The sequence below is a fragment of the Chroicocephalus ridibundus genome, chromosome 2, assembly GCF_963924245.1.
Source record: "Chroicocephalus ridibundus chromosome 2, bChrRid1.1, whole genome shotgun sequence".
Lineage (NCBI taxonomy): Eukaryota > Metazoa > Chordata > Aves > Charadriiformes > Laridae > Chroicocephalus > Chroicocephalus ridibundus.
Window position 1 is genome coordinate 499359 of NC_086285.1, and position 22953 is coordinate 522311.

Genomic DNA, 22953 nt, shown 5'->3' on the forward strand with positions numbered 1-22953 from the left:
CGGGGGGGGCCTGGCCTGGCTTCCCGGTGGCACTTTTGGGGGGGGGGAGGGGGGGGGGTGTGCTGTCCCTGTGTCCCCAACACCGCTGCTGGGAGGGAGGGCTGGGTCTGGGCCCCCCCTCCGTGGGGTCCCGCAGGGTCTGGGGGGGCCGCGGCAGACCCCGGGTCGGGCAGGGCCGTGGCTGTTTGCACAGGGGGCTGCCCCCCGAGCCGGGAGGAGGGGGGTGCGTGGGAAGCGGGGTTAACTTTACAATAAAACTGGTGAAAAGTGTGCAAAGTCCATTCTCTTTATTAGTAGAAGGCAGCGGCCGGCCCAGAGCCCCCACCCGGGCTGGGCCCTGGCACAAGGCGACCCCCGTGTCCCCCCTCCCCAGCCCTCTGCCCGGCGGGGGCACAGGCAGGCACGGCCCCCCCGGCCCTGGCACCGCAGGGTGCCCGGGGTGCTGCTGCCCGCAGGGGTGCCCACGGCTCACCCCCCCCCAGCACCGTCAGCCCAAACCGCCCCGGCACCCTCAGCCCCGCGCGCTCCTCGTAAAGCTGTTTATTGCCATTTAAATTACTCTGTTAAATAAAACCCGGTGGGATTTAGGAAACGCCTGATTGTCTGGGGGGAGCCCGGGGGCTGCGGGGGGGCTGGGGCAGGGCCAGGACCTGCAGCTCTGCTGGGGGGTGACCAGGGGGGCTCTGCCCCGTGGCGTGGTCGGGACGCGCCCGAGGGGTCCGAAGGCCCGGCCCGGCCCCGTACCGCACGGGAGGGGTGTGGGGGTCCCCGCGGGGCAGGGCTGGGGGCTGGCGTCTCTTTGGCAGGTGTCCCCCCCCGCAAAGGCCCGGGGAGCGCGGGGTGCCCGTCCCCGGCTGGGCACGGCTGCGCAGCCGCTGCCCCGTGCCGGCCGTGCCCGGCGCGCTGGCTGGCACACGCTCACACCGGCATCGGCATTTCGTTGTACTCGTCCACACCTTCCCGCTCGTCGAGGATGGGCTCGGCCTCGTCTGCGTCCAGCTGGGGGGAGACGGGGGCTGAGCGAGGGGCTCCCCCTCCGCCACGGCCCCCAGCGCCCGCGGGGACGAGGGACGCGGCAGCGGGACGCGCGGTGGGTACTTACACACTTCATCTCCCGGTCGGTGAAGATGCGGCTGAGCAGGCACATGCGGAGTGGCACCGTGAGGATGAGGATGAAGGGGAAGGCCAGGGAGGCCACCGTGGACATGACGGCCCAGAGCACGGCCAGGCACGCCAGCTGCAGCCCGGTGAAGAGGTGCATGCGCAGCGTGCGCACCTGCGGGGACGGCCGTCACACCCCTGCGTCCCCCTCCCGCCCCATGACCACGGCACTCCCCCACCCTGGGGACACGGCGCCCACGGCCCTGCCGGGCTCTGGGTGCCCCGGGGGAACGGCCATGTCCCCCCCGCAAACTTCGTCCATCCCCTCGACCCCCTAAAAAAAGGCTTTGCCAGAGTCTGTCACACAGACGCCCCAGTGCCCCCAGCCCAAGGGTGCCCCAGACGAGGGTCCCACCCCCCCGGGGACCCCCCCAAGGGTCCACCCCCCCACCGACCTTTTTGACGTAGGGGACGTCGGGGTGGTGCTTGGGGGGCATCAGCAGCAGCTGCAGGCGCTCGTAGAACTGGATGCCATTGAGGGAGGTGACGCCCATGTAGAGGAAGATGCCGAAGAGCACGGCCAGCGGGATCTGCCGCAGCAGGTCCCCGATGACGATGGACAGGCCTGGCACAGAGCGGGGTCACCCGTGGTGTCCGGGGAGGGGGTGCCCTGAGACACCCCCCCCGTCCCCCTCCTCCCTGCCCGGTCACCCCCCAGGCTCAGGGAGGGTCCCGCGTCACTGGTGCCCCCCGGGAGAGGACAGCCGCGCCAGTTGGGACAGGGCTGTGGGCACCCCTGCCCCTGTGGCCCGCTCCCCCCTCCCCACGGCTGCCCGGCCCCCGGTGGCCACGCGGGACCCACAGCGGGCAGGGCTGCACCTACCGACGAGCACGGCCACCAGCAGCCCGGTGACCCGCTGCTCCTTCACCTCCTGGATCTTGGGCTTGTCCCCGGGCGCCACAGCCTTGCTCATGACGGTGAGGGCGTTGGCGTGGGTGACGGAGCGCACGGTGGCCGCCGCGAGCCACGGCAGCCCGAAGAGCGCGAAGAAGCCGCCCATGGCCACGATGAGCAGGAGGTCGAGGTGGAACCCGGAGCCCTTCTGCAGCATCCGCTCCTTCTTGCTGATGATCAGCCTGGGCACAAGGGCAGACCGTCGGCACGGCTCGGCACAGCACGGCAAAGCTTGGCATGGGACGGCATGGCATGGCACAGCATGGCTCGGCAAAGCTTGGCATGGCATGGCTCGGCTCAGCCTGGCACGGTTCAGCATGGCACAGCTCAGCATGGCATTGCACAGCTTGGCACAGCACGGTTCAGTGTGGCATGGCACAGCAAAGCTTGGCATGGCTCGGCTCTGCACAGTGCGGCACAGCTCAGCCTGGCACGGCATGGCACAGCTCAGCCTGGCATTGCACAGCTCAGCACAGTGTGGTAAAAGCTTGGCATGGCACTGCAAAGCTCAGCCTGGCACGGCATGGCATGGCACAGGTTGGCATGGCTCAGCACGGCACAGCACAGTTCAGCCTGGCACAGCTCAGCCTGGCACAGCGTGGCACCGCACAGCTTGGCATGGCTTGGCACGGTACAGCAAAGCCTGGCACGGCTCAGCAAGACATGGCACAGCTCAGCGCAGCTCGGCATGGCACGGCATGGCATGGCATGGCACGGCACAGCAGGCATGGCATGGCACGGCACAGCGTCACACAGCACAGCATGGCACAGCATGGCACGGCGCGGCACAGCATGGCACAGCATGGCATGGCACAGCTTGGCACGGCACAGCTTGGAGCATGGCATGGCTCAGCCTGGCCTGGCGTGGTACAGCACAGCACGGCACGGCATGGCATGGCATGGCATGGCGCAGCGTGGCACAGCTCGGCACGGCACAGCATGGCACAGCACAGCAGGCCCCGCCTGCCCCCTCCCGGCCCCGCTGCGCTCACGTGGTGATCTGCGTCTCCATGAAGATGAGGATGAAGACGAGGACGGCGGGGAGGCCGCTGGCCACCATCATCCAGACGGGGAAGTCGCTCTTCTCGCCCAGGGGGTTGATCACCCAGCCCCGCTTGTCGGGGGCCGTCACCGAGAACCCGCTGGGCACGCTCAGCTTCTGCGGGGAGGGGGCGAGAGGCGCTGGGGGGGGGGACACCGGCTCTGCCCCCCGGGGAGGGACCCCCACCACAGCACCGGGACCCACCGCGGCACCGGGACCCACCGCGGCAGGAGGGTGCGGGGTGGGGGGGTCCTGCCCGGGGCGGGGGGGCCGGCTGGGTGCTGACCTGCGTGTAGGTGTCCCGGATGCCGTAGTCCACCAGCACCATCACCAGGATGGCGATGGGCACCCCGAAGTCCCCGATGAGCCGCCGGATCTGGGGGAGGGCGGGGGGGGAAGAGCAGGGTCAGCCCGGCCCCAGCACCCCCCATCCCCCCCGCCCCGGCTCAGCTCTGCCCCCCAAGCTGGGCTCACCCCGGGGCCGTCCCGCCTGCCCCACGCACCCGTCCGGGGAAGAACCGGCTGTTCTTGAACTTGCGCAGGAAGAAGGCGATGAAGAAGGTGCCGGCCATGAGCACCAGCGAGAGCAGCGCCGTGTTGGGCTGCCCCGTCACCTTGGCTGCGGCGTTGGCGGGCGCCGCGCTGGCGTTCCTCCACGCCTCCGCCTCCGCCCCACTGCCGTTGGCCCGCAGGCAGCCGTGCAGGGGGTGCTCCTGGAAGATCTGCGGCGGCGCCGTGCTCAGGACGGTCCTGCCTGGCCCCGGCCCCGCGGACACCGGCCCCGGCCCCACACGCACCGGCCCCAGCCCGGCAGACACTGGCCCCAGCCCCATGGACTCCAGCTCCAGCCCCACAGACCCAGCCCTGGCCCTACGGACACTGGCCCTGGCCCCACAGACACCAGCCCCAGCCCCACAGACCCTGCCCTGGCCCCACGGACACCAGCCCCAGCCCCACAGACATCATCCCCGGCCCCACAGACACCAGCCCTGGCCCCACAGACACCAGCCCCGGCCCCATGGACACTGGCCCCAGGCCCATGGACACCAGCTCTAGCCCCACAGGCTCCGGCCCTGGCCCCACAGACACCAGCCCCAGCCCCATGGACACCAGCCCCGGCCCCACAGACACCATCCCCGGCCCCACAGACACCATCCCCGGCCCCACGGACACCAGCCCCGGCCCCGCGGCTCACCTTGGCCAGCTTGGAGAAGGTCTCATAGATGAAGATGAGGGAGATGAGGAAGGCGAAGATCTCCTGGGTGAAGCGGGAGACGAAGCGCACCAGGAAGCTGCCCTCGAAGGCCACCATGACCAGCACGATGAGGATGAGCCAGAAGCCGATCCAGACGCGCCCCACCAGGTACTCCAGCCCGTTGGAGGTGCAGAACTGCCGGTGCCGTCGGGGCGGAGGGACGGAGGGAGGGGCGTCAGCAGGAGGGGCGGCCGCGGGGCTGGGGCACCGACATCCCCCGATGCCTGCCCCCCAGCACCCAGGAACGTCCCCCCGGCCCGCCCCGCTCTCACCGTGAAGAAAGCCTCCTCGAAGACGAGGAGGGGCCCCGAGAAGCCGATGACGAGCAGGGGCTGGGCGCCCAGCAGGCAGAAGAGGACGCCCTGCAGCGACGTGGAGATGATCAGCTCCGACACCCCGATCAGGTCCTGCGTCTTCTCCCCTGCGGGCAGGACAGCATCAGGACACAGGACACCCGCCGGCCCTTCGTCCCCGGCGTCACAGCCAGTGGGTGGCCCCGGTAGCACCCACAGTGACCCGCTGCAGTGCCCCGCGCCGGTCCCCCCCCCGCCGGCGGTGCCGTTCCCCCCCCCGGCGCTCACCCAGCAGCCCTCCGAAGGTGATGGCCGGCGACAGCGCGGCGAAGTAGATGAAGATGACGGCTGCGATGCACTGGGGGTTGAGGGCGTCCCTGAAGTCGCTCAGGTACTTGGGGTACCGCCGCCGCACGTCCCGGATCAGGCCCCCAAAGGGCCGTCCCGTGCGCCGCAGGGGATCGTCCTCCTCCTCGCCCTCGCCCTCCACCACCTTCAGCTTCAGCAGCGCTGCGCCCCGCGGACGGACGGACGGACGGACGGTGAGACCCCGCCACGCGGGTGCCCCCCACCATCCCCGTCCCCCATCCCGTCCCCCCGGCACCTTTCTCCTCGGGGGACTTGGGCTCCAGCAGCAGCCGCCGCTCCTGCTCCTCCCGCTTCTTCAGCATCTCGCGCTGGAAGTGGGCGACGCTGCGCAGCAGCTCCTCGCCCTGCACCTCGGAGGGCGGCAGCACCACACTGCAGTCCAGGAACTCGTTGATGGCGTTGAGGAGGTCGTGGCGGTCGTCGGCCAGGTAGGCGGCCTCGTGGAATTGCTGGCGGGACGACGGCGGCGTCAGAGCCACCGCCCGGTGTGGCACCGCGGGGACCCCCAGCCCGGCCGCGGCGGGGGCACAGCACCACGGGGACCCCCAGCCCAGCCGCGGCGGGGGCCCGGCACCCACCTTGTCGGACATGAGGGTGGAGATGGAGCGCCCGATCTCGTGGTAGTCCATGTGGGTGCTGCTGGGGCCCAGCAGCACGAAGAGGAACCGCACGGGGACGGGCACCTCCAGCACCGAGTCCAGCTCCACCGCCTCCTGCAGCCGCACGAAGGCCATGGTGGGCTGGTCCAGGAACTCCACGCAGCCTGGGGGGCACCGGGGGTCACCGGGGGAGCCCAACACACCGCCCCCGAACCCCCACTCCCTGCCAACCCCTCCGTACCCACGAGCACCACCGTGGCCTCGGCGTTGTCCGGGATCTTCTCCAGCAGCTTCAGCTCGTGCTTGGACTTGGAGCGGGTGATGCCGGCGGGGGGCGTGGGGGTGAGCACCTCCCTCTGCGGGGACAGGGCTGGGGTCAGGGCCCCTCCCGAGGACGAGGAGCGGTGGCGGGCCGGGAGGAAGGCTGGGGCCGGCGTGGGGCAGCCGCGGGGGCCGGGCTCACCTCCCGCTCCACGTCGACGCGCGTGTCGTGCTCCGCGGCGTGGCCAGCGATGAGGGGCTCGGTGACGGCCGGCTCGCTGCCCTCGGCCACGTGGTTGGTGCTGTGGTGGTGCACGAGCAGCGAGCCCAGGCTGCCCGCCGAGATGTTGCGGGGGAAGGAGAAGTCCTTCTCGTCGCTCGGGTGGCTGCGGGGCAAAGCCAGGGCTGCCCGTGGTGGCCCCGGGGGAGAGCGGCCGGCAGCCCGGCACCGCCACCCCCGCCGGCACGCTGCACGCCGGCCGTGCCGGGGAGAGCACGGTCGCTGGGGCCACGGGGAGCAGATCCCGGCGGAGGTGGGGGGACGCTGTGGGTCGCTGCCCCCCGCCCTCACCTGTGCTTGAGCAGCAGCGCCCGCAGCACGTTGGCGCGGTCCTCGGCCCGGATCTGGTCGGTGATGACCATCTGCTCCACCACCTGGTGAGCCACCCCCGGCAGCGTCTTCTGGTCCAGGTCGAGGAGCACGGCCCCTGGGCGAGGGAGCGGGGGCTGAGGCCAGCGGGGACGGGGACCCCCCCCTTGCCCGGTCCCCCGGGGCCATCCCCGCCTCCCTACCGTGGGACAGGGTCTTGCGCAGCTCCAGGAGGCTGCGGAAGGACAGGGAGGCCACGTGGGGCTTGCCCCAGCGGTCCGTCTCCTCCTCCACGTCCTCCTCAAACTTGATCCAACGCGCCGTCTCCTTCCACTGCAGCTCCTGGTTCTTGTCCACCACCAGCTCGTTCAGCTCCACGAAGACCTGCCGGCGCCGCCGGGTCAGCGCCGGGATGGCGGGGACCCTCCCGCGGCACCGTGCGTGGGCAGCCTCCCACCCGCACCCACCCAGCCGCTCCCCCGGGACCCCCGGCACCTCGTGGGGCTGCCGGTCCTGCTTGCGCTGCCGCGTGCTGGGCTCCTTGTGGTCCTTGCTGACGTGGACCACCTGTGCCTTGGCGCTCTTCCGCACCAGGTGCCGGCGCACCCCCGGCACGTCCTCGAAGCGGTGACCTGCAGAGACGGGGGGGACAGCGATGGCGGCGGGTGGGCAACCTGGGAGCCCTGGTCCGGGGGGGCCACCGAGCCCCGGCACGGGCAGCCGTGGGCTGGCAGCCTGCCCGGGGTGGCTCGGAGCAGAGGGACCCCCGTGCCGAAGGCTGCGTGATCCCGCCGGGGAGCTCTGTGGCAGACATGACAACAGCCGGGGCCGGCGCGGCCCCCGGGGTGTGGGGTGCCCCCCACTCACTTTTCATGTAGTCCAGGTCGGCCGAGGCCAGCGTCTGCGCCTCCGACTCGTCCGTCGGCATCTTCTGGTACCGGGCCTGCTCCGCGCCCGTCATGCTGCCGATGCGCCGCCGCTCGTGCAGGTTGTAGCTGCGGTGCCCCGGCTGCGACTTGGCCACGGGGCGACCGGGGGAGCCGGCCTCGGCGGCGGCCGCCTCCTCCTCCGCACCTCCCTCCTCCTCATCGGGGCTGCGAGGAAGGCACCCGCCCCAGAGCTGAGCCCCCCCCAGCCTCCCCGCTGTGGGGCGGCCGGAGGGGGCTGCCCACCCCCTGAGAGCCCCAGCCCCGGCCGAGCCCCGGCCCCCGCTCACCTGCCTGCCCGGGCGCCCCTGGGGGATGCGGACCCTCGGGGCTGCGGGGGGGAGCCGGGCTGCGCCGTGGGGGTCCCCGGCTCCTCCGCCCGGCGGTCGGTCACCTCGTCCTCCTGCAGGAAGAACTGCGACGGGACGCGGGAGGAACCGGCTGCCACAGAGCCGTGTCCTCCAGGCACCGGTGCCACCGGCTCCGGCACCGCGGTGGCACCCAGCCGCCCGCCCCGGGAGCCCCCAGAGCCAGGGGGGCCCCAGCGCTGCCCCCCGCTCCCAGCCCTGCCCTCACCTGCACGGCCTCGGGGGGGCCGGGCTGCTGGAGCTCCTCCGCCGAGCGCTCCGTCTCCGTGTCGCACGCCTCGTCCTCATCCTCTTCGGCCTCCTCGATGGTGGGGGTCTCGCCGGGGACGGAGGCGCGGCGGTGCTTCTTCTTGCCCTTTTTGGGCACCCCCTTCTTGCGGCGGGCGTCGGGGGGCAGGTGGGTGGAGAGGGGGTGGTGGATGTGGTGGGACGACTGGCGGTGGTCTGCGGGGGACAGGGCAGGGTCGGGGTCCTGCCTGCTGCCCCCCCGCCGCCCCCCGGCCCCCACTCACACTCGAAGTCCTCCTCGCCGTAGCTGCGCCCGGCCTCCTCGGCGTTGCGGGGGTGCGCCTCGCTCAGGATCTCCTCGAACCGCTCGACGCCCAGCGCCTTGTTCAGGTCCTTCTCCTCCTCCTCCTCCCCCCCGAAGGTGGGCGACCCGGCGCCCGGCGCCTCCTGCTCGGGCTGCGGGGCGGCAGCGGGCTCAGCGGGCACCGGCACTGCCGCTGGCCACGGTCGCACACCCCCGCGCAGCGGCTCTGCGGGGTCCCCAAAGGCCCCGCACCCGCGGGACGTGCACCCCGGCACGGCGTGGGACGCGCACCCCGGCGCCGGGCGCTCAGCGGAGCCGTTTGCACCCAGCGCGCCCGGCACCCCCCAGCCTCAGCACTGTGCCCCGGTGCCGCGCTCCCCCGCGGGTACCCCAGCGCCCCGGCGCCTGGCCACAGCGCACCACTGGGGCCGTGGTCTCCCCATGTACCCCCGGTGTCCCCGGTGTCCTGCTCCCCAGCACAGCCCCGACCCGGCATCCCCGGTGCTGTACCCCGGTGCCGTCCTCTCCCCACGCGTCCCCGCTGTCCCCAGTGCAGCCCCAACCCCGCATCCCCGGTGCTGTGCCCGGTACCATGGTCTCCCCGTGTACCCCCAGTCCCCCCAGTGCCCTGCTCCCCAGAGCAGCCCCGATCGGGCATCCCCGCCATCGTGCCCCGGTGCCACGCTCTCCCCACGTACACCTGGTATCCCCAGTATCCCCAGTATCCCCAGTGCCCTGCTCCCCAGCTCAGCCCCGACCCGGCAGCACCAGTGACATGGTCTCCCCATGTACCCCCGGTACCCCCAGCGCAGCCCTGGTGCCACGCTCCCCCCACACGTGCCCCCGCACCCCGGTGCCCCGCTCCCCAGTCAGCCTGGACCCAGCACCCCCGTCACTGTGCCCCCCTGTGTACCCCCAGAGCCGTGCCCGGTGCCGTGCCCCCCTGTGTACCCCCAGAGCCGTGCCCGGTGCCGTGCCCCCCCTGCGTACCCCCAGTGCCGTGCCTGGTGCCGTGCCCCCCCTGCGTACCCCCAGAGCCGTGCCTGGTGCCGTGCCCCCCCTGCGTACCCCCAGAGCCGTGCCCGGTGCCGTACCCCTCTGTGCACCCCCAGCACCCCGGTGCCGTGCCCCCACCTCCTGCGCCAGCCCCTGCCCCCGCGGTGCCCCCGGTGCCGTGCCCCCGTCCCAGCGCTGCTGGTGCACCCCACTGTGGGTGATGGGGTGCACGGGGGGGGGGGGGCTGTTGCAGGTGCAGGGGGTGCAAGGGGGGGTGTGCGGGGGGGTAGGGGACGCAGGGGGGTGCGGGACTGGGGGACCGCAGGGTGCCGGGGGGGGCAGGGGGTGTGCGGGGCTGGGGGGGAGCACCGGGGGGTGGGGGGTGCAGGAGCGCGGAGCGGGGCGGGGGGGGGGGGTTGCGGGAGTGCCGGGGGGGTGCGGGGCTGGGAGGGGCGGGGGGTTCCGGGGGGTTGCGGGGCGTTGCGGGGGGGGGGCGCGTCCCCGCCCGGCCGGTCCTACCTGAGTCATGGCGGAGCCGCGCTCCCGCCGCAGCTCCCGCAGCGCTTTATCGGGGCGGCGCGGCCCGGCCCGGCCCGGCCGGGGATGGGGGCGGCGGGGGACGGGGGGGTCCGGGGGGGGGCGGCGGCTCCTTCCCCGGCCTCGCCAAATATTGACGGAGCCGCCCCGCGCCCGCCTCAAGGTGACAGCGGCCCGCAGAGGGCACCGCCGGCGCCCGCAGCACCGCGCTGCCCCCCCCCGGCATCCCACCGACCCCCCCGGCATCCCACCCCCCCGGCATCCCACCCCCCCGGCATCCCACCCCCACGGCATCCCACCCCCCCGGCATCCCACCGACCCCCCCGGCATCCCACTCCCCCGGCATCCCACCGACCACCGGCATCGCACTGACCCCCCCGGCATCCCACCGACCCCCCCGGCATCCCACCGCCCCGGCATCCCACCGACCCCCCGGCATCCCACCGACCACCGGCATCGCACTGACCCCCCCGGCATCCCACCCCCCCCGGCATCCCACCGACTCCCCCCGCCATCCCACCGATCACCGGCATCGCACTGACCCCCCCGGCATCCCACCGAAACCCCCCCGGCATCCCACCCCCCCTGCATCCCACGGACCCCCCCCCGGCATCCCACCGCCCACCGACATCCCACCGACCCCCCCCGGCATCCCACTCCCCCAGCACCCCCCCGGCCGAGGTCCGGCATCCCCAGGAACGCACCGACCCCCCCGCGGCCGAGCTCTGACCTCCCCCTGGGCAATGCACCGACCCCCCCCGCCGGGCTCCGACCCCCCCCGGCCGAGGTCCGGCACCCCCAGGAATGCACCGACCCACCCGCCCCCCTCCCCCCCCGGGCACTGCTCCGACCCCCTCATCCCCCCCGGCCGAGCTCTGACCCCCCCGGGAACGCACCAACACACCCGCCCCCCCGGGGAAGGCACCGACCCCCCCGGCCGGGCTCCGTCCCGCCGGGAATGCACCGGCCCCCGGGCAATGCACGGCCCCCCCCCGCCCCGCCCCGGGAATGCACCGACCCCCGGCACGCAGAGCCGCCCCCCCCTCCGGCGATGCACGGGCCCCCGGGAATGCACCGACCCCCCCCGCGGGAATGCACCGACCCCCCCGGCAACGCCCCGAACCCGGCGATGCCCCCCCCGTCCCCAGGAACGCACCGACTCTGCTCGCGGCCACACAACGACCCCCCCCGTGTGTGCGCTGACCCCCCCAGCGCTGCAGAGGTCACGTCGGGTCACAGCCCCCCCCCGGTAACGGTAACGCACGGCTTCCCCCCCGCCGGTAAAGCCCCCGGTAAGGTGGGAGCTTTGCCCCCCCCCCCTCAATTCCTTCTGGGGTTGCACTGCTGACCCCCCCCCGCCACGGCCCCCCCAGGGACGGTCCCTGCGCTGCCCCGGCCACCCCCGATGACCCCCCGGGACCCCCGAGGGGGGTGTGGGGAGGGGGACACCGGGACGGGGAGGACGGGGTCGCCCAGACATGGGGGAGGGCCGGGGTGGGGACAGGGGTACCCCGGGCACCGTCCCCTGCCGGGACACCCCCGGGCAGCGGCGGTGGGGGCTGTCACGCCCCCCTGGGGACGGTGCCCTGTGGCACAGCCCCCCCAGCCCGGCACATCCCGGCCCAGGCGCCGTGTCCTGAGGTCCCCGCGGTCCCCTGACCCCGACCCCAAACGTGGGGTGACCCCAAACCCCCGGGGTAGCGCCGTGGGGGTGACAGGGACCGGGCAGACCCGCGCGTCCCCTCGCACCCACCACCCATGGCATCGAGGCGCCACGTGACGGCGGCAGAACCCCCTTGCCAAACGGCAGACCCCTCTCGCCAAACCCGCCGGGTCCCCGGCCTGGCGTGACCCAGCGCCGGCGTCCCCACGTGCGCGGTGTCCCCGGGGTGCCCGGCCAGGGGTCGGTGGGGCCGAGCTGCTCCCGACCCCGCGCCCTGTCCCAGGGCGATGCCCCGCGTCCCCATGTGCCCGGCACGCTCCATCGCCTGCGCGGCAGCCACGGCTTTGCCGGGGACAGCTTCGGCCGTGGGACGGGGCGCGGGGTCCCCCAGCCTGGTGAGGCCGCGGCTTACCGGGGAGCGCAGGAGGAAATCCATGGGTGGCAGAGCCGCGGGAAGGGGACGCAGGTCCCGTTCCCGGTCACGTGCGCGGCGATGGGGACTTGCCCAATGGCGCCGGCAGCGCGACGCAAAGGGTGAATCATTAACCCAGCCCCAGAACCCGCGCCGAGGGCACCGCTGGCACCGCGCGCGGCCGGGGCAGGCGAGTGGCACCGGCGGAGATGGTGGCCCTGGCACGACGCACCCCGGCAGCACCTGCCTGAAGGGCACCCACCGCCCCGGCACAGGCTGGCTGCCGTGGGGCACAGCCCTGCCCCGCGGCCGGGCAGTGGGGCAGCACCCTGCGGTGTCATGCCGTGGCACCCCTCGCCCGGCCGGTGGGTGCAGCCCCCCAGCCCCCATCAGCCCCCCACGGGGCCGTGGCCGCCGCGGCACTTACGCTCTGGAAGGCGGAGGAGATGATGTGGTGGATCTCGGAGGACACCTGGGAGTGGGTCATGGCGCTGGCGCGGCACCGCGGCGCCCCCGGCTCAGCCCTTCTCCTTCTCGCGGGGGCTCAGGGGACGCTGTCGGGGCAGCATAACCTGGGGGGCAGAGATGGGGGGCTCAGGGTGCTCCCCCGGCACCGGCGATGCCCCGAGGGGCCGCGTGGACATCCGCTTCTCCCCCGGCACCGGGCGCCAGCGCCGGGGCAGTGCCGCGGGCGGGGGTCCGGGGTCTGCCCCTGCTCGGCGTCCCGGGGCGCGGCGCGGGCAGGGCTGGCTCGGGGCCGGTTTGTCTTGGCCGGGGGTGGGAGCGGGAGAGCGGGGGCCAAGACAAACGCCGGGAGGGGAGAGGAGCCGGGGCAGCGGGACAGGGGCCAGAACCCCCATGGCGAGACCCCGGGCACCAGCCCAGCCGCGTGGGGCGCCGGCAGGGAGCCAGACCCCGGGGGGTGACAGCACTGCCGGACACCCAGTGCCCAATCCCTCCCTCCAGCCTCCTCCCAGCACCCCCATACCAGCCCACCGGCCATCTTCGCCCCCACACTTGCCCCTCAGCAGCTCCCCCCGGCACCGGGCTGACCCTGGCGGCACCGGCGTGCCGGGTTTATGGCCACAGGAGGTGGTCCCCCACGTGACGGCGGGGGACCGAGAAGGGTGGTGACGGATGACTGCGTCTCACATGGGTGCCTCGCCATCACCGTCCTCGTCACCGTCTCCCCCACTGGTGGCCGCGGTCGGGCTCGAGGAGCCGCGGCCTCGGCCGACGCCGAGGCCGCGGCTCCTCGAGCCCGACCGCGGCACCGGATGGTACTTTCTCCTCATTTCGGCGCTCCCGGTTTCCCTAATCCCCAGCCGGGGCCGGAGCCGGAGCCAGCACATCCACATTCCAGCCGCCCAGATTATCCCACAGCCGCTCTGCCAGGGCGCGCGCCAAACCCCAACCGGCAGCCAAAACTCCCCCCCACACACAACTCGTGCCCCCCGTATCGCTGTGCCCGAGCCCCCCGCCATGGCACGGGAGCCCACCCGGCACAGCTCCAGTCTCACCAGTGCCCCTCACCCGGGGATGGAACTGGTGGGGGATGAGACGGTGTCTCCGCTCCCCCGCCCCCAAAACGGAGCCGGGGCCCCCAAACTACCTTTGTGGGGTGACACCGGGTTGGTCCCACGCGGCTGCGTCCCCCCAGCCCCAAGGATTTGGGACCAGCAAATGGGGTGTGGGGGGGTCCCCGGTGCCGGGAGCGGGGGCTGCGGGGCACCGGGTTGGGGGGCAGAGCCCCCCAGGAGGGTCAGCGGCGTCGAGCCACCAGCCAGTTCCTTCGTGCCGCCAGCTGCCACCGTCCCACCCTCCCCGGGGACGCGGCGCTGGGCCACCGCGGGTGCCGGGGCTCCGGCGCGGGAAAGCGCTGCCCGCTGCCGGCCCTAAGAAGCTTTTTGGGGTTAATCGCGGGGATTAGAGCCCCGGGAACACACTTGGGATTGTTCTCCGGGAACGCCGGGCTGGGAAGCGGCGCCGAGCTGCGCTCTCACCGGCGCGGGGGAGCCGGCTCCGGCCCCTCGCCCCACCGCTGGCGCTGCTGCCGCGGTGCCAGGTCCAGCCACGCAGGGGACACACGGTGCCCGGCAGCCGGTGGCCTGACCCCGCTGGAAATGGTGACGGTCACCCGGGGGGGGGAACTTCTGCTTTCCGTGATGGCGGCTGAGTCACCCGGCAGGCACGGCCGGGCAGCCGGCCGGCAACAGCTCAGCGGCTCGTGCCAGCCCCGCAGAGGAGCCCACGGCCAGCACATGGCCGCCCCCCGCACCACGCTGCGCCGGCACCCACCCCCCGGCATGGGGCTCCGGGGCGCTGGGGTGCCCGGGGGCTGTGGGGGCGCCCCATGGCAGCTCTGCCGGTGTGGGTGCCCCGCACCGTGCCGCTGGCTCTGGGCACCGGCTCCTCCTGCTCCGGGCACCGGCGGGTGGTGGCCGCCGTCTCTGGCCGCGCGGTGTCGGGATGGTGGCAGCGCCCGCGGCAGCCCCGCGGCACAATGGCCCCTTGTGCGAGGGAGCCGGCGGCTGCGATAAGCGGGGCAGGTCCCGCAGATACGGCCACGGGCTGCCAGCGCCGTAATTACCGGCTGGCTGCCATCAGCGCCTGTGCGCCAGCCGGCCCGGCCGCTCCCGCCGCTGCCGGAGTCACATTCCTGGGACCGGCCCCGGCCTGCCCGCCTGATCCCGTCAGGTGATTAGAGGGATCGGCCCCACGCCCCGCGCCGTGGGGCTGCCCCACAGCCCCCACGTGCCCCCGGCCCCGCCGACGGCACCAGCAGGGGAGGCCGAGCCGGTGGCGGGATGGGCAAGGCGGGAAGTGAGGCGATGCCGACGCCGAGATGGCAGCGACACCCCGTCACACCGGGACGTGCCACGGCCCAGGGAGCCCGTCCCCACCCGGGCCATCCCGCCGGCACCATGGACCCAACACCCCTGGAGGGGGGACGGGGAGGCCCGGGGGCACCCCACAGCCCACCTGCCCGGTGCCGCCGGCAGCGCGGTGCCTCCTCACGCCGTGGCCAGGGCTGGGCCGGCAGCGGCAGCGCCGGGAGCGGGTCCCCGAGGCGGGATCAGCGCACACACACGCACACACACGTGTCGTACACGCTGGTGCCACAGCCCGAGGTGACGCCGACGGTGACCGCCGTGCCACCTCTGATCAGGAGCCGGAGCCACATCTGCAGCCAAGACCGCGGTGACGGCGAACGCACGGCATCCTTTGGCATCTTCCCGCTGGCGCCACCCCCCCAGACCCCCTCTGCCCAATTCCCAGGGAAAACTGCGGCAGGACCAGGCTGGCGCAGCTCCGGCTGTGCCCATGGTGCCGGGATGACGTGCCCCAGGAGCCCCGGGCTGTGCCCCGGCACCGGGAAGGGGTGACCCCCGGCCACCGAGCTCCGATCTCCGACGTGGGAGCCACCAGCCGTCCCCGTCCCCGTCCCCGCCGGCAGCACCCCAAGGTCGAGCGGCCTCCGCACCCCGCCGTGCCCAGGCTCTGCTGGGCTCCGGGCGGCTCCGGCACCCACCACTGGCACCCGCCGTGGCCGTGCACCAGGATCCCCCCTGCATGGGCAGGGCGTGAGCCCCAGCCACCCGAAATGGGGGACAGTGCTGAGGGGGGCCCCGGAGACACCCCCGGGGACCTGGGGACAGGAGACCCCCCGAGCCCCCCGCAGCCCAGCCCCCGTGCCCAGCACCCAAGGGCTGGTGGCCACCAAAAACGGCCACCGAAAACGTGGGCAGGCGCAGCCACCCCACGCAGCCACCCAGTGCCAGCCCCCCCCGGCCCCGCGGGGTCCCCACGGCAGGGGACACGGCCCCGCTCCCCCCTCCTGCCTCACCTGGCTGCTCCGGGAGACCCCGGCAGACGCCGCCACCCCCTTGGCCGCCGCGGGACGCAGCGGGGCCGAGAGCGCGGCTCCCGCCCGCCAGAGGTTTCCTCCTTCAGAACCCGCCACCAAAAATATCCTTCACCCCCCTCCGGCCCCCCCCCACCCCCGGCCCCGCGACCTCGAAACCGCCGGATCCGGCAGATGAATCACGGCGCTGCGCGGCTCCGCGCCCACGCCCACGCCGGTGCCACCGGGGACTGGGACGGGGGGGGGGACAGCCGGTAGGGCTGGCACTGCTGTCATGGGCAGGGGCTGCCCCACAGACCCCACATCAGGCTGGGACCCCCCCCCGCACCAACCCCCAGTGCCGCGGGACACGCACCGGCACTGACACCTCGGCGCAGCCTCCGCACCGTCACCCACGGCGGGGCTGGGGGCCGTGCGCCCACCCACCCACCCACCGCGGCTGCACCGGGGGCCTGAGCCCGGCCGTCCTGCTCCCCACCGGCGCCGGTTCTGCCCCACTCACCCCATCGCCCGCCAAGCCGGCACGGCCGCGGCCCCGGCGTCCCGCGGAGGCTGCCGTGTGCCGGCCAAGCCGGTGGGTGTCCCCTGGGATGCCAAGGGGCGACGAAGCGGGACCCTCGGCCGGTGCGGCCGCCGCGTTGTGCCCCGTCGCACCGCGAGCTGCCGAGCGCCGGGAGCTTTTATACCGGTGCGAAAGGGGGAGAGAGAGAGAAAAAAACAAAACAAAACAAAACAAAACAAAAAAATCAGCAGCGGCAGCAGCGAAAAGTCTTTGTTTCGGCAAGCCTGCACCAGGCCACTTTATCCAAACAGAGCCGCGGTGCCAAGTGCCGGAACGGCTCCTCGGGCAGCCCCACCTCTGCGCCGCGGCTCCTGCTGGGCTCGGGGGCGGCCAGCGGCGAGCGCCGGGGCCGGGCGACTGCCAGCGGTTGGGGGCACGACCCCCACCAGCTTGGGCGGCGGTGATGGGGGTCCCGTCTAGGGACACGGCGGGGCAGAGAGCGTAGCCCCCCCACCCCCCCACCCCACATACACACCCCGGCAAGCCCCATCGCGGCATCATCGGGCAGCCAGCCCGGTCCCTGCGGCCACCCGGTCCCCTCTAATGACAGGGCTGTGCCGGGGATGGCAGCCAGACCCCCCCTCGCCATCCCTGGGACGTTGCCGGGGAGGGGGGCGGCGGGAGCGTCCCCCATCCCGTCCTATGGACGGGATGGGGGACGCTCCCGCCGCCCCCCTCCCCGGCAATGTCCCCCACCACCCCATTTTGCCCCAGACCCACCATCCAAAATCCTCCCCGCGGAGCCCACCCGGCCCCCCCCAACCCCAGCCCAAAAATCCCGCGGGAGGCGGGGGGCGGAAGGGCTGCCGGCGGGGAGCGGGGTTGTTAATTAGGGCGATGACATCCCGCGACGGTCCCTTGAAGCCGTGCAGTGACCCCGAAGGGCACGACGGAAAGGGGGGGACCGGAGCCCTCCCCGCTGACAGGCCACCACCGGGCCACCGACACAACGCCCCCCCCCTCCCCGGAGCAATCCCGATGCCAAAACAGAGACCATGGGGGGTCTCCCCCGGGCGCGGGCTCTGCCCCCAGCCCTGCCTGCGCCACAGAAGGCCGCGGGCGCCGTGTCCCCCACCAGCACCTGAAGCCCACCCCCAGCCCGGGGGGGGCCGTGGGAGCCCCCACCGGAACGCGAGTGGGAGGGCGGCGGGGCTGGACGCGCGCCCGGCGTTGCTCAACCCCTGGCAGCCTTTCGCAAGCGGGCAGCGCCGCTCGCCACCCGGCACCGCAGCTCCCGGCACGCACCACGCCGGGTGGGCGCCAACCCCCGCGGGCGCCGCAGGAGGGTCCCCCCCGCTCGGGGCAGTGGGGGGAGGCCGGTGGGTGCGGGACGGCGGTGCCACACGCGCCGGGTCGGCTCCTGGGCGCCACGTTCCTCACCTGCGTCGGGCTCAGGAGGCGGGAGGGAAGGGCATGGAGCTGCCACGCGTCGCGCCGGCGCCCGCTGGAAAAGAAACAGACACCGAGGGCTCAAGCGGCGGCGACACGGCTCTGCCAAACCCCGCCGCGGCCCGGGGCAGCTGTGGCCACCGGGGCCGGCTCCGGCGCGGGAAGGTGGCCAGGGCCACGTGTGGAACCGGCCCCGGAGGTGCGGCGGCGGCGGCGGGAGGGGACCGAGGTGCGACGCCCCCGATGGCAGAGACGCCGGGTGCGGGGCGGGGGGGGGGTTCCAGGAGGGTTTGTGGGGAAGTCCATGGGGGTCCCGGTGGTTCCAAGGGGTCCAAGGGGCTCCCGGGGGGTCGCGGAGGGTCCCGGGGGGATGCCCGCAGGGGGGGGTGCTGCTTCTGCCCCGGCCGGAGGAGCCGGGGGACCCGGGAGCGCCCCGTGCGACCCCCCCCCCGGGCTGGGCTCCCCCCGCCGGGGGTCCCGGAGGCGGCAGCGGGGGGGCCGGGATTCGGTGCCGCCGGTGGAGCCGCGGGGCCGGTGCAGCGCCCCGGGGTCCCGTCCCGGGTCGGGGGGTGGCGGGGGCCGGGGGTCCCGGGGCGGGGCGGGACGGGGGAAGCGGGGAGGGAGCGGGGACGATTCCGGGCGGGCGGCACCGGCACCGGCACCGGCCCCGCCAAGCCCGCCGGGCCCCATGGCGGCTCCGGTTCCGGTTCCCGCTCCCGGCCCCGCCGCTTACCGGAGAGTCCCGCCGCGCCGGGCGGGTTTGCGCGGCCCCGCGGGGCGGAGCGGCAGCGGGAGCGCGCCGGGGCGAGGCGGGGCGGCGCCGGGCGGGTCCGCGACGTGTCCCGGCAGCGTCCCCGTGGGAGCACCGTCCCCGTCCCCCGCGATGGGAACCCCACCGCGGCCGGTCCCGGCGTCCCGGTACAGCGGGGCGGAGCGGGCGGAGGCGGGGATCGAACCCGGAACCCCGGCGGGGAGGGGGAAGGCGTGGCGGGGGCGTGACCAGCGCTGGGGGGGCGGGGCGTCGGCGGGGCGGGGGCGTGGCCTGCGCGGGGGCTGCCGGGAGGTGTGGCGGAAGGGGCGTGGCCGGCGCGGGGGCTGCCGGGAGGTGTGGCGGAAGGGGCGTGGCCGGCGCGGGGGCTGCCGGGAGGTGTGGCGGCGGCGGCGGCGGCGGGGCCGGTGCGGCGGGGCCGGGTGCGGATCGCGGCGCGATGCAGAAATACGAGAAACTGGAGAAAATCGGGGAAGGTACGGCCGGGAGCGGGGCGGGGCAGGGCGGGAGGAGCGGGGCTCGTTCCCGGTGCCCGTTCCCGGTGCGGCGGCGGCGACGACGACGACCCGGCATCCCCGCAGGCACCTACGGCACCGTCTTCAAGGCCAAGAACCGGGAGACGCACGAAATCGTGGCGCTGAAGCGGGTGCGGCTGGACGATGACGACGAGGTGAGGATGGAGGGATGAAGGGAATGGGGGGGGGGGGGGGGGGGGGAGATGCTCGGTAACCGGTACCCGGTGCCCGGTACCGGCTCCAAACCGCCCCAATCCCTCTGCAGGGCGTCCCCAGCTCGGCGCTGCGGGAAATCTGTCTGCTGAAGGAGCTGAAGCACAAGAACATCGTCAGGTGAGATGGGGGGGCTACGAAGGTGGCACCGGAGAGAGGGGGGGTCGGGGTTCCCCCCGGGGCCACGGGGGCACCCGGGTGCCCCCGTGGCCCCGGGGGGAGCCCCGACCCCCCCCCAAGGTCTTCCCCGGCCCCTCAGCATCCCCCCGTCCCCTTCGCAGGCTCCACGACGTCCTGCACAGCGACAAGAAGCTGACCCTGGTCTTCGAGTTCTGCGACCAGGTGGGGGTCCCGGTGGCAGCGGGGGCGGGGGCAACGGTTTTAACCCGAGATTTGGGAGATCTGGGGGGAGGCGCAGGGAAGGAATTTGTCCCCGTGAGGGTGGCGAGGCGCCGGGGCTGAGAAGCTGTGGCTGCCCCATCCCTGGAGGGGTTCAAGGGCAGGTTGGACGGGGCTTGGGGCAACCTGGGCTGGTGGGAGGTGTCCCTGCCCAGGGCAGGGGGTGGCACTGGGGGGGCTTTGAAGTCCCTTCCCACCCAAACCATTCCCTGGCTCTCTGTGTCCCCCGCTGGCTCCTCCCCAGGACCTGAAGAAGTACTTCGATAGTTGCAACGGGGACTTGGATCCGGAGATCGTCAAGGTGCGTTTTGGGGTGGGAGGGGGCTCTGGAAGCCCTTGGGGACCCGGGGCCGGTCCTGCCCCGGCTGCAGCGTCGCGAGAACCGGCCGTCGGCGCCGCTGAGGCGTCCCGCGATCTCCTTCCAGTCCTTCATGTACCAGCTGCTGAAGGGTCTCGCCTTCTGCCACAGCCGCAACGTCCTGCACCGCGACCTCAAGCCCCAGAACCTGCTCATCAACAGGGTGAGGGACGGGGAGGCGCCGGTGGTCGGGGCTGCGTGCCGTGCCGTGGCGCCTGCGTGCCATGCCGGCGATGCCTGGGGCTGCGTGCCGTGCCGTGCCATGCCATGCTAGCTGCGTGCCGTGCCGGCTGTGCGCCGTGCCGGCAACAGCCGGGGTTGTGTGCATGTGTGCCATGCCAGCTGTGAGCCATGCCAGCGATGCCCAGGACTGCGTGCCATGCTGTGCCAGCGATGGCCAGGGCTGTATGCCATGCCAGCTGTGCGCCGTGCCAGCAACGGCTGTGGCTGTGTGCCATGCTGTGTCGGCTGCGCACCGTGCCAGTGACGGCCGGGGCTGCGTGCCGTGCCAGCTGTGCGCCATGTTGGCTTCGTGCCGTACGAGCGATGGCCAGGGCTGCGCACCACGCCGTGCTGGCTGTGCATCGTGCCACCTGTGTGCCGTGCCGGTTGTGCACCACGCCGTCGACAGCTGGGGCTGTGTGCCATGCCGGCTGCCTGCTGTGCCAGTGATGGCCGGAGCTGCATGCCATGCCGGCTGCGTGCCATGCCAGTGACACTAGGGCTGTGTGCCGTGCTGTGCCAGCTGTGCCAGCGGTGGCCGGGGCTGTGTGCCATGCCATGCCGGCTGTGTGTCGTGTCACCTACGTACCACGCTGGCTGTGCGCTGTGCCAGCGGTGGCCGGGGCTGTGTGCCGTGCCGGCAATGGCTGGGGCTGTGTGCTGTGCCATGCCAGCTGTGCATCGTGCCGCCTGCATGTCGTGCTGGCTGTGCACCATGCCAGTGACACCAGGGTTGTGTGCTGTGCCGTGCCGCCTGCATGCCGTGCCAGCGATGGCTGGGGCTGTGTGCCATGCTGTGCCAGCTGCCGGCTGTGCACTGTGCCGGCAATGGCCAGGGTTGCGTGCTGTGCCGTGCCGGCTGTGCGCCATGCCGGCTGTGCACCGTGCCAGCAACACCGGGGCTGTGTGCTGTGCCGTGCCAACTGTGTGCTGTGCCGGCTGCACACTGTGCCAGCGATGCTGGGGCTGTGTGCCGTGCCGTGCCGTGCCGGCTGTGTGCCGTGCCGGCTGCGCGCCGTGCTATCTGTGCATCACGCCAGCGACGCCAGGGCTGCGTGCCGTGCCATGCCAGCTGCGTGCCGTGCCGGCTGCGCACTGTGCCAGCAATGCTGGGGCTGCATGCCGTGCCACGCCGACGGAGCACCATGCCAGCATGCCGTGCCATGCCGTGCCACGCCGACGGAGCACCATGCCAGCGTGCCGTGCCATGCCGTGCCATGCCGGCTGCGCACCGCGTCCCCCGTGCCGTCCCGCTGACCCGGCGCTTTCCCAGCAGAACGGGGAACTCAAACTGGCCGACTTCGGGCTGGCCCGCGCATTCGGCATCCCCGTGCGCTGCTACTCGGCCGAGGTGAGCTGGGGGGGCCGGGACGGTGAGCTGGGGGGGCCGGGACGCGCTTTCGCTGGAGGAAAGGGGGGGTCTCGGCCGACCGGTGCCCCCCCCGTCCCTCCCTCCCTCTGCCCAGGTGGTCACGCTCTGGTACCGGCCCCCCGACGTGCTCTTCGGTGCCAAGCTCTACTCCACCTCCATCGACATGTGGTCGGCCGGCTGCATCTTCGCAGGTAGTGCCGGGGGGGGGGGCTACCTGCGCGGGGGGGGCTGTGTGCCACCGCGGGGTGCTCATCCCCTCTGCCCCCCACCCCAGAGCTGGCCAACGCGGGGCGGCCGCTGTTCCCGGGCAACGACGTGGACGACCAGCTGAAACGGATTTTCCGATATCCTCGGGTGCGGGGGGAGGAGGACGCCCCCTCTCCTGGGGTGGGGGATCTGCGGGGGGGTGGGGGTGGGGGCCCAGGTACCTCCCGTGGTGGCCCTTGACCGCTGTCCCCCCCCACGCTGCTGGGAACCCCCACGGAGGAGCAGTGGCCGGCCATGGCCAAGCTGCCGGACTACAAGGTGAGGCGGGGGGGGGCTGGTAACCTTTTTGGGGGGGGTCGGGGGGGCCGGGGCTGACCTCTGTGCCCCCCCAGCCCTACCCCATGTACCCCGCCACCACCTCCCTGGTCAACGTGGTGCCCAAGCTCAACGCCACCGGCCGGGACCTGCTGCAGGTGAGCGCTCTGCCCATCTCAGAGCGGGGGGGGGGGGTTTTGGGGGGGGTCCTCACCCCTCGCAGCCCCACGCCGGGCCGGGGGGGGTCCCCTCGGCTGCACCTCCCACCTTCTCTCCCCCCCCCCCCCCCAGAACCTGCTGAAGTGCAACCCGGTGCAGCGGATATCGGCGGAGGAGGCTCTGCAGCACCCCTATTTCACAGACTTCTGCCCCCCATAGGGCCCCCCCGCCGCCGGCACGGCCCCCCCCGCACGCTGCCGGCCACGCTGGGGGGCGGGGGGGGGGAGCACAGCCCCCCAGGGCAGCGGGGGGGACGCCAGGTGAGGAGCGAGGTGCCAGCACCCCGACACCGCAGCGCCCCCCCCATCCCCCCCAACCCCTATTTATTAGGTTTTTAACCCAACGCCGCCCCGGTTCTGCCCCGGCTGCGGGGGGCTGGTACGCCCCCCCCCCCCCCCCCCCAAACCCTGACCCCCCCCTCCCCCCAGCCCTGCGGGGGGGCCGGGGGCGCGGGGAGCCCTCCCCGGGGACACGGTGCCGGTGGAGGGGCAGGACCCTCCGGGACCAGGCGCGGGGACCCCGGGGGGGGGTGGGACGCCCCATCCCTCCTCTCCTTGCCCCCCCCCCCACTCCGGGGTGTCAGCTCCCCCGGGGGGGGGGGGGGGGGAGGGCGCCCCGTTCCTTTTGTACCGTGCTGCTGTAGGTGGGTG

General features: G+C 73.8%; 3 protein-coding genes across 8 annotated transcripts in view; 2 read left to right on the forward strand and 1 right to left on the reverse strand.

Moving 5' to 3' along the window:
- Positions 1-22953, forward strand: part of LOC134510947 (oocyte zinc finger protein XlCOF26) — a 125204-nt gene that overhangs the window by 13733 nt on the left and 88518 nt on the right. The window lies entirely within an intron of this gene.
- SLC4A2 (solute carrier family 4 member 2) lies at positions 338-18660 on the reverse strand. Of its 5 annotated transcripts, XM_063324140.1 has the most exons (25): positions 18448-18660; positions 17706-17769; positions 16266-16440; positions 12326-12470; positions 8271-8442; positions 7967-8202; positions 7681-7805; positions 7332-7558; positions 6960-7096; positions 6668-6848; positions 6447-6582; positions 6078-6261; positions 5856-5970; positions 5594-5778; positions 5251-5464; positions 4935-5156; positions 4626-4774; positions 4294-4488; positions 3602-3820; positions 3385-3474; positions 3049-3215; positions 1985-2238; positions 1557-1726; positions 1103-1276; positions 338-999 (listed from the first exon to the last, which is right to left on the reverse strand). In XM_063324140.1, exons 4-25 carry the CDS (start codon positions 12383-12385, stop codon positions 919-921), a joined length of 3693 nt encoding a protein of 1230 aa, XP_063180210.1. In that variant the 5' UTR covers positions 12386-12470; positions 16266-16440; positions 17706-17769; positions 18448-18660; the 3' UTR covers positions 338-918. The 5 variants fall into 5 exon arrangements, with proteins under 5 accessions (XP_063180210.1, XP_063180211.1, XP_063180212.1 ...); XM_063324141.1 differs by lacking the exon at positions 16266-16440; XM_063324142.1 differs by lacking the exons at positions 16266-16440; positions 17706-17769; positions 18448-18660 and adding an exon at positions 15746-15840.
- On the forward strand, positions 17711-22868 carry CDK5 (cyclin dependent kinase 5). 2 transcript variants are annotated; one of them, XM_063324162.1, is made up of 12 exons: positions 17711-17943; positions 19065-19153; positions 19264-19331; positions 19493-19553; positions 19855-19911; positions 20036-20131; positions 21467-21541; positions 21657-21753; positions 21837-21906; positions 22027-22087; positions 22162-22242; positions 22376-22868. In XM_063324162.1, exons 1-12 carry the CDS (start codon positions 17739-17741, stop codon positions 22460-22462), a joined length of 1047 nt encoding a protein of 348 aa, XP_063180232.1. In that variant the 5' UTR covers positions 17711-17738; the 3' UTR covers positions 22463-22868. The 2 variants fall into 2 exon arrangements, with proteins under 2 accessions (XP_063180232.1, XP_063180233.1); XM_063324163.1 differs by lacking the exon at positions 17711-17943 and adding an exon at positions 18832-18959 and having other exon boundaries at positions 22376-22858.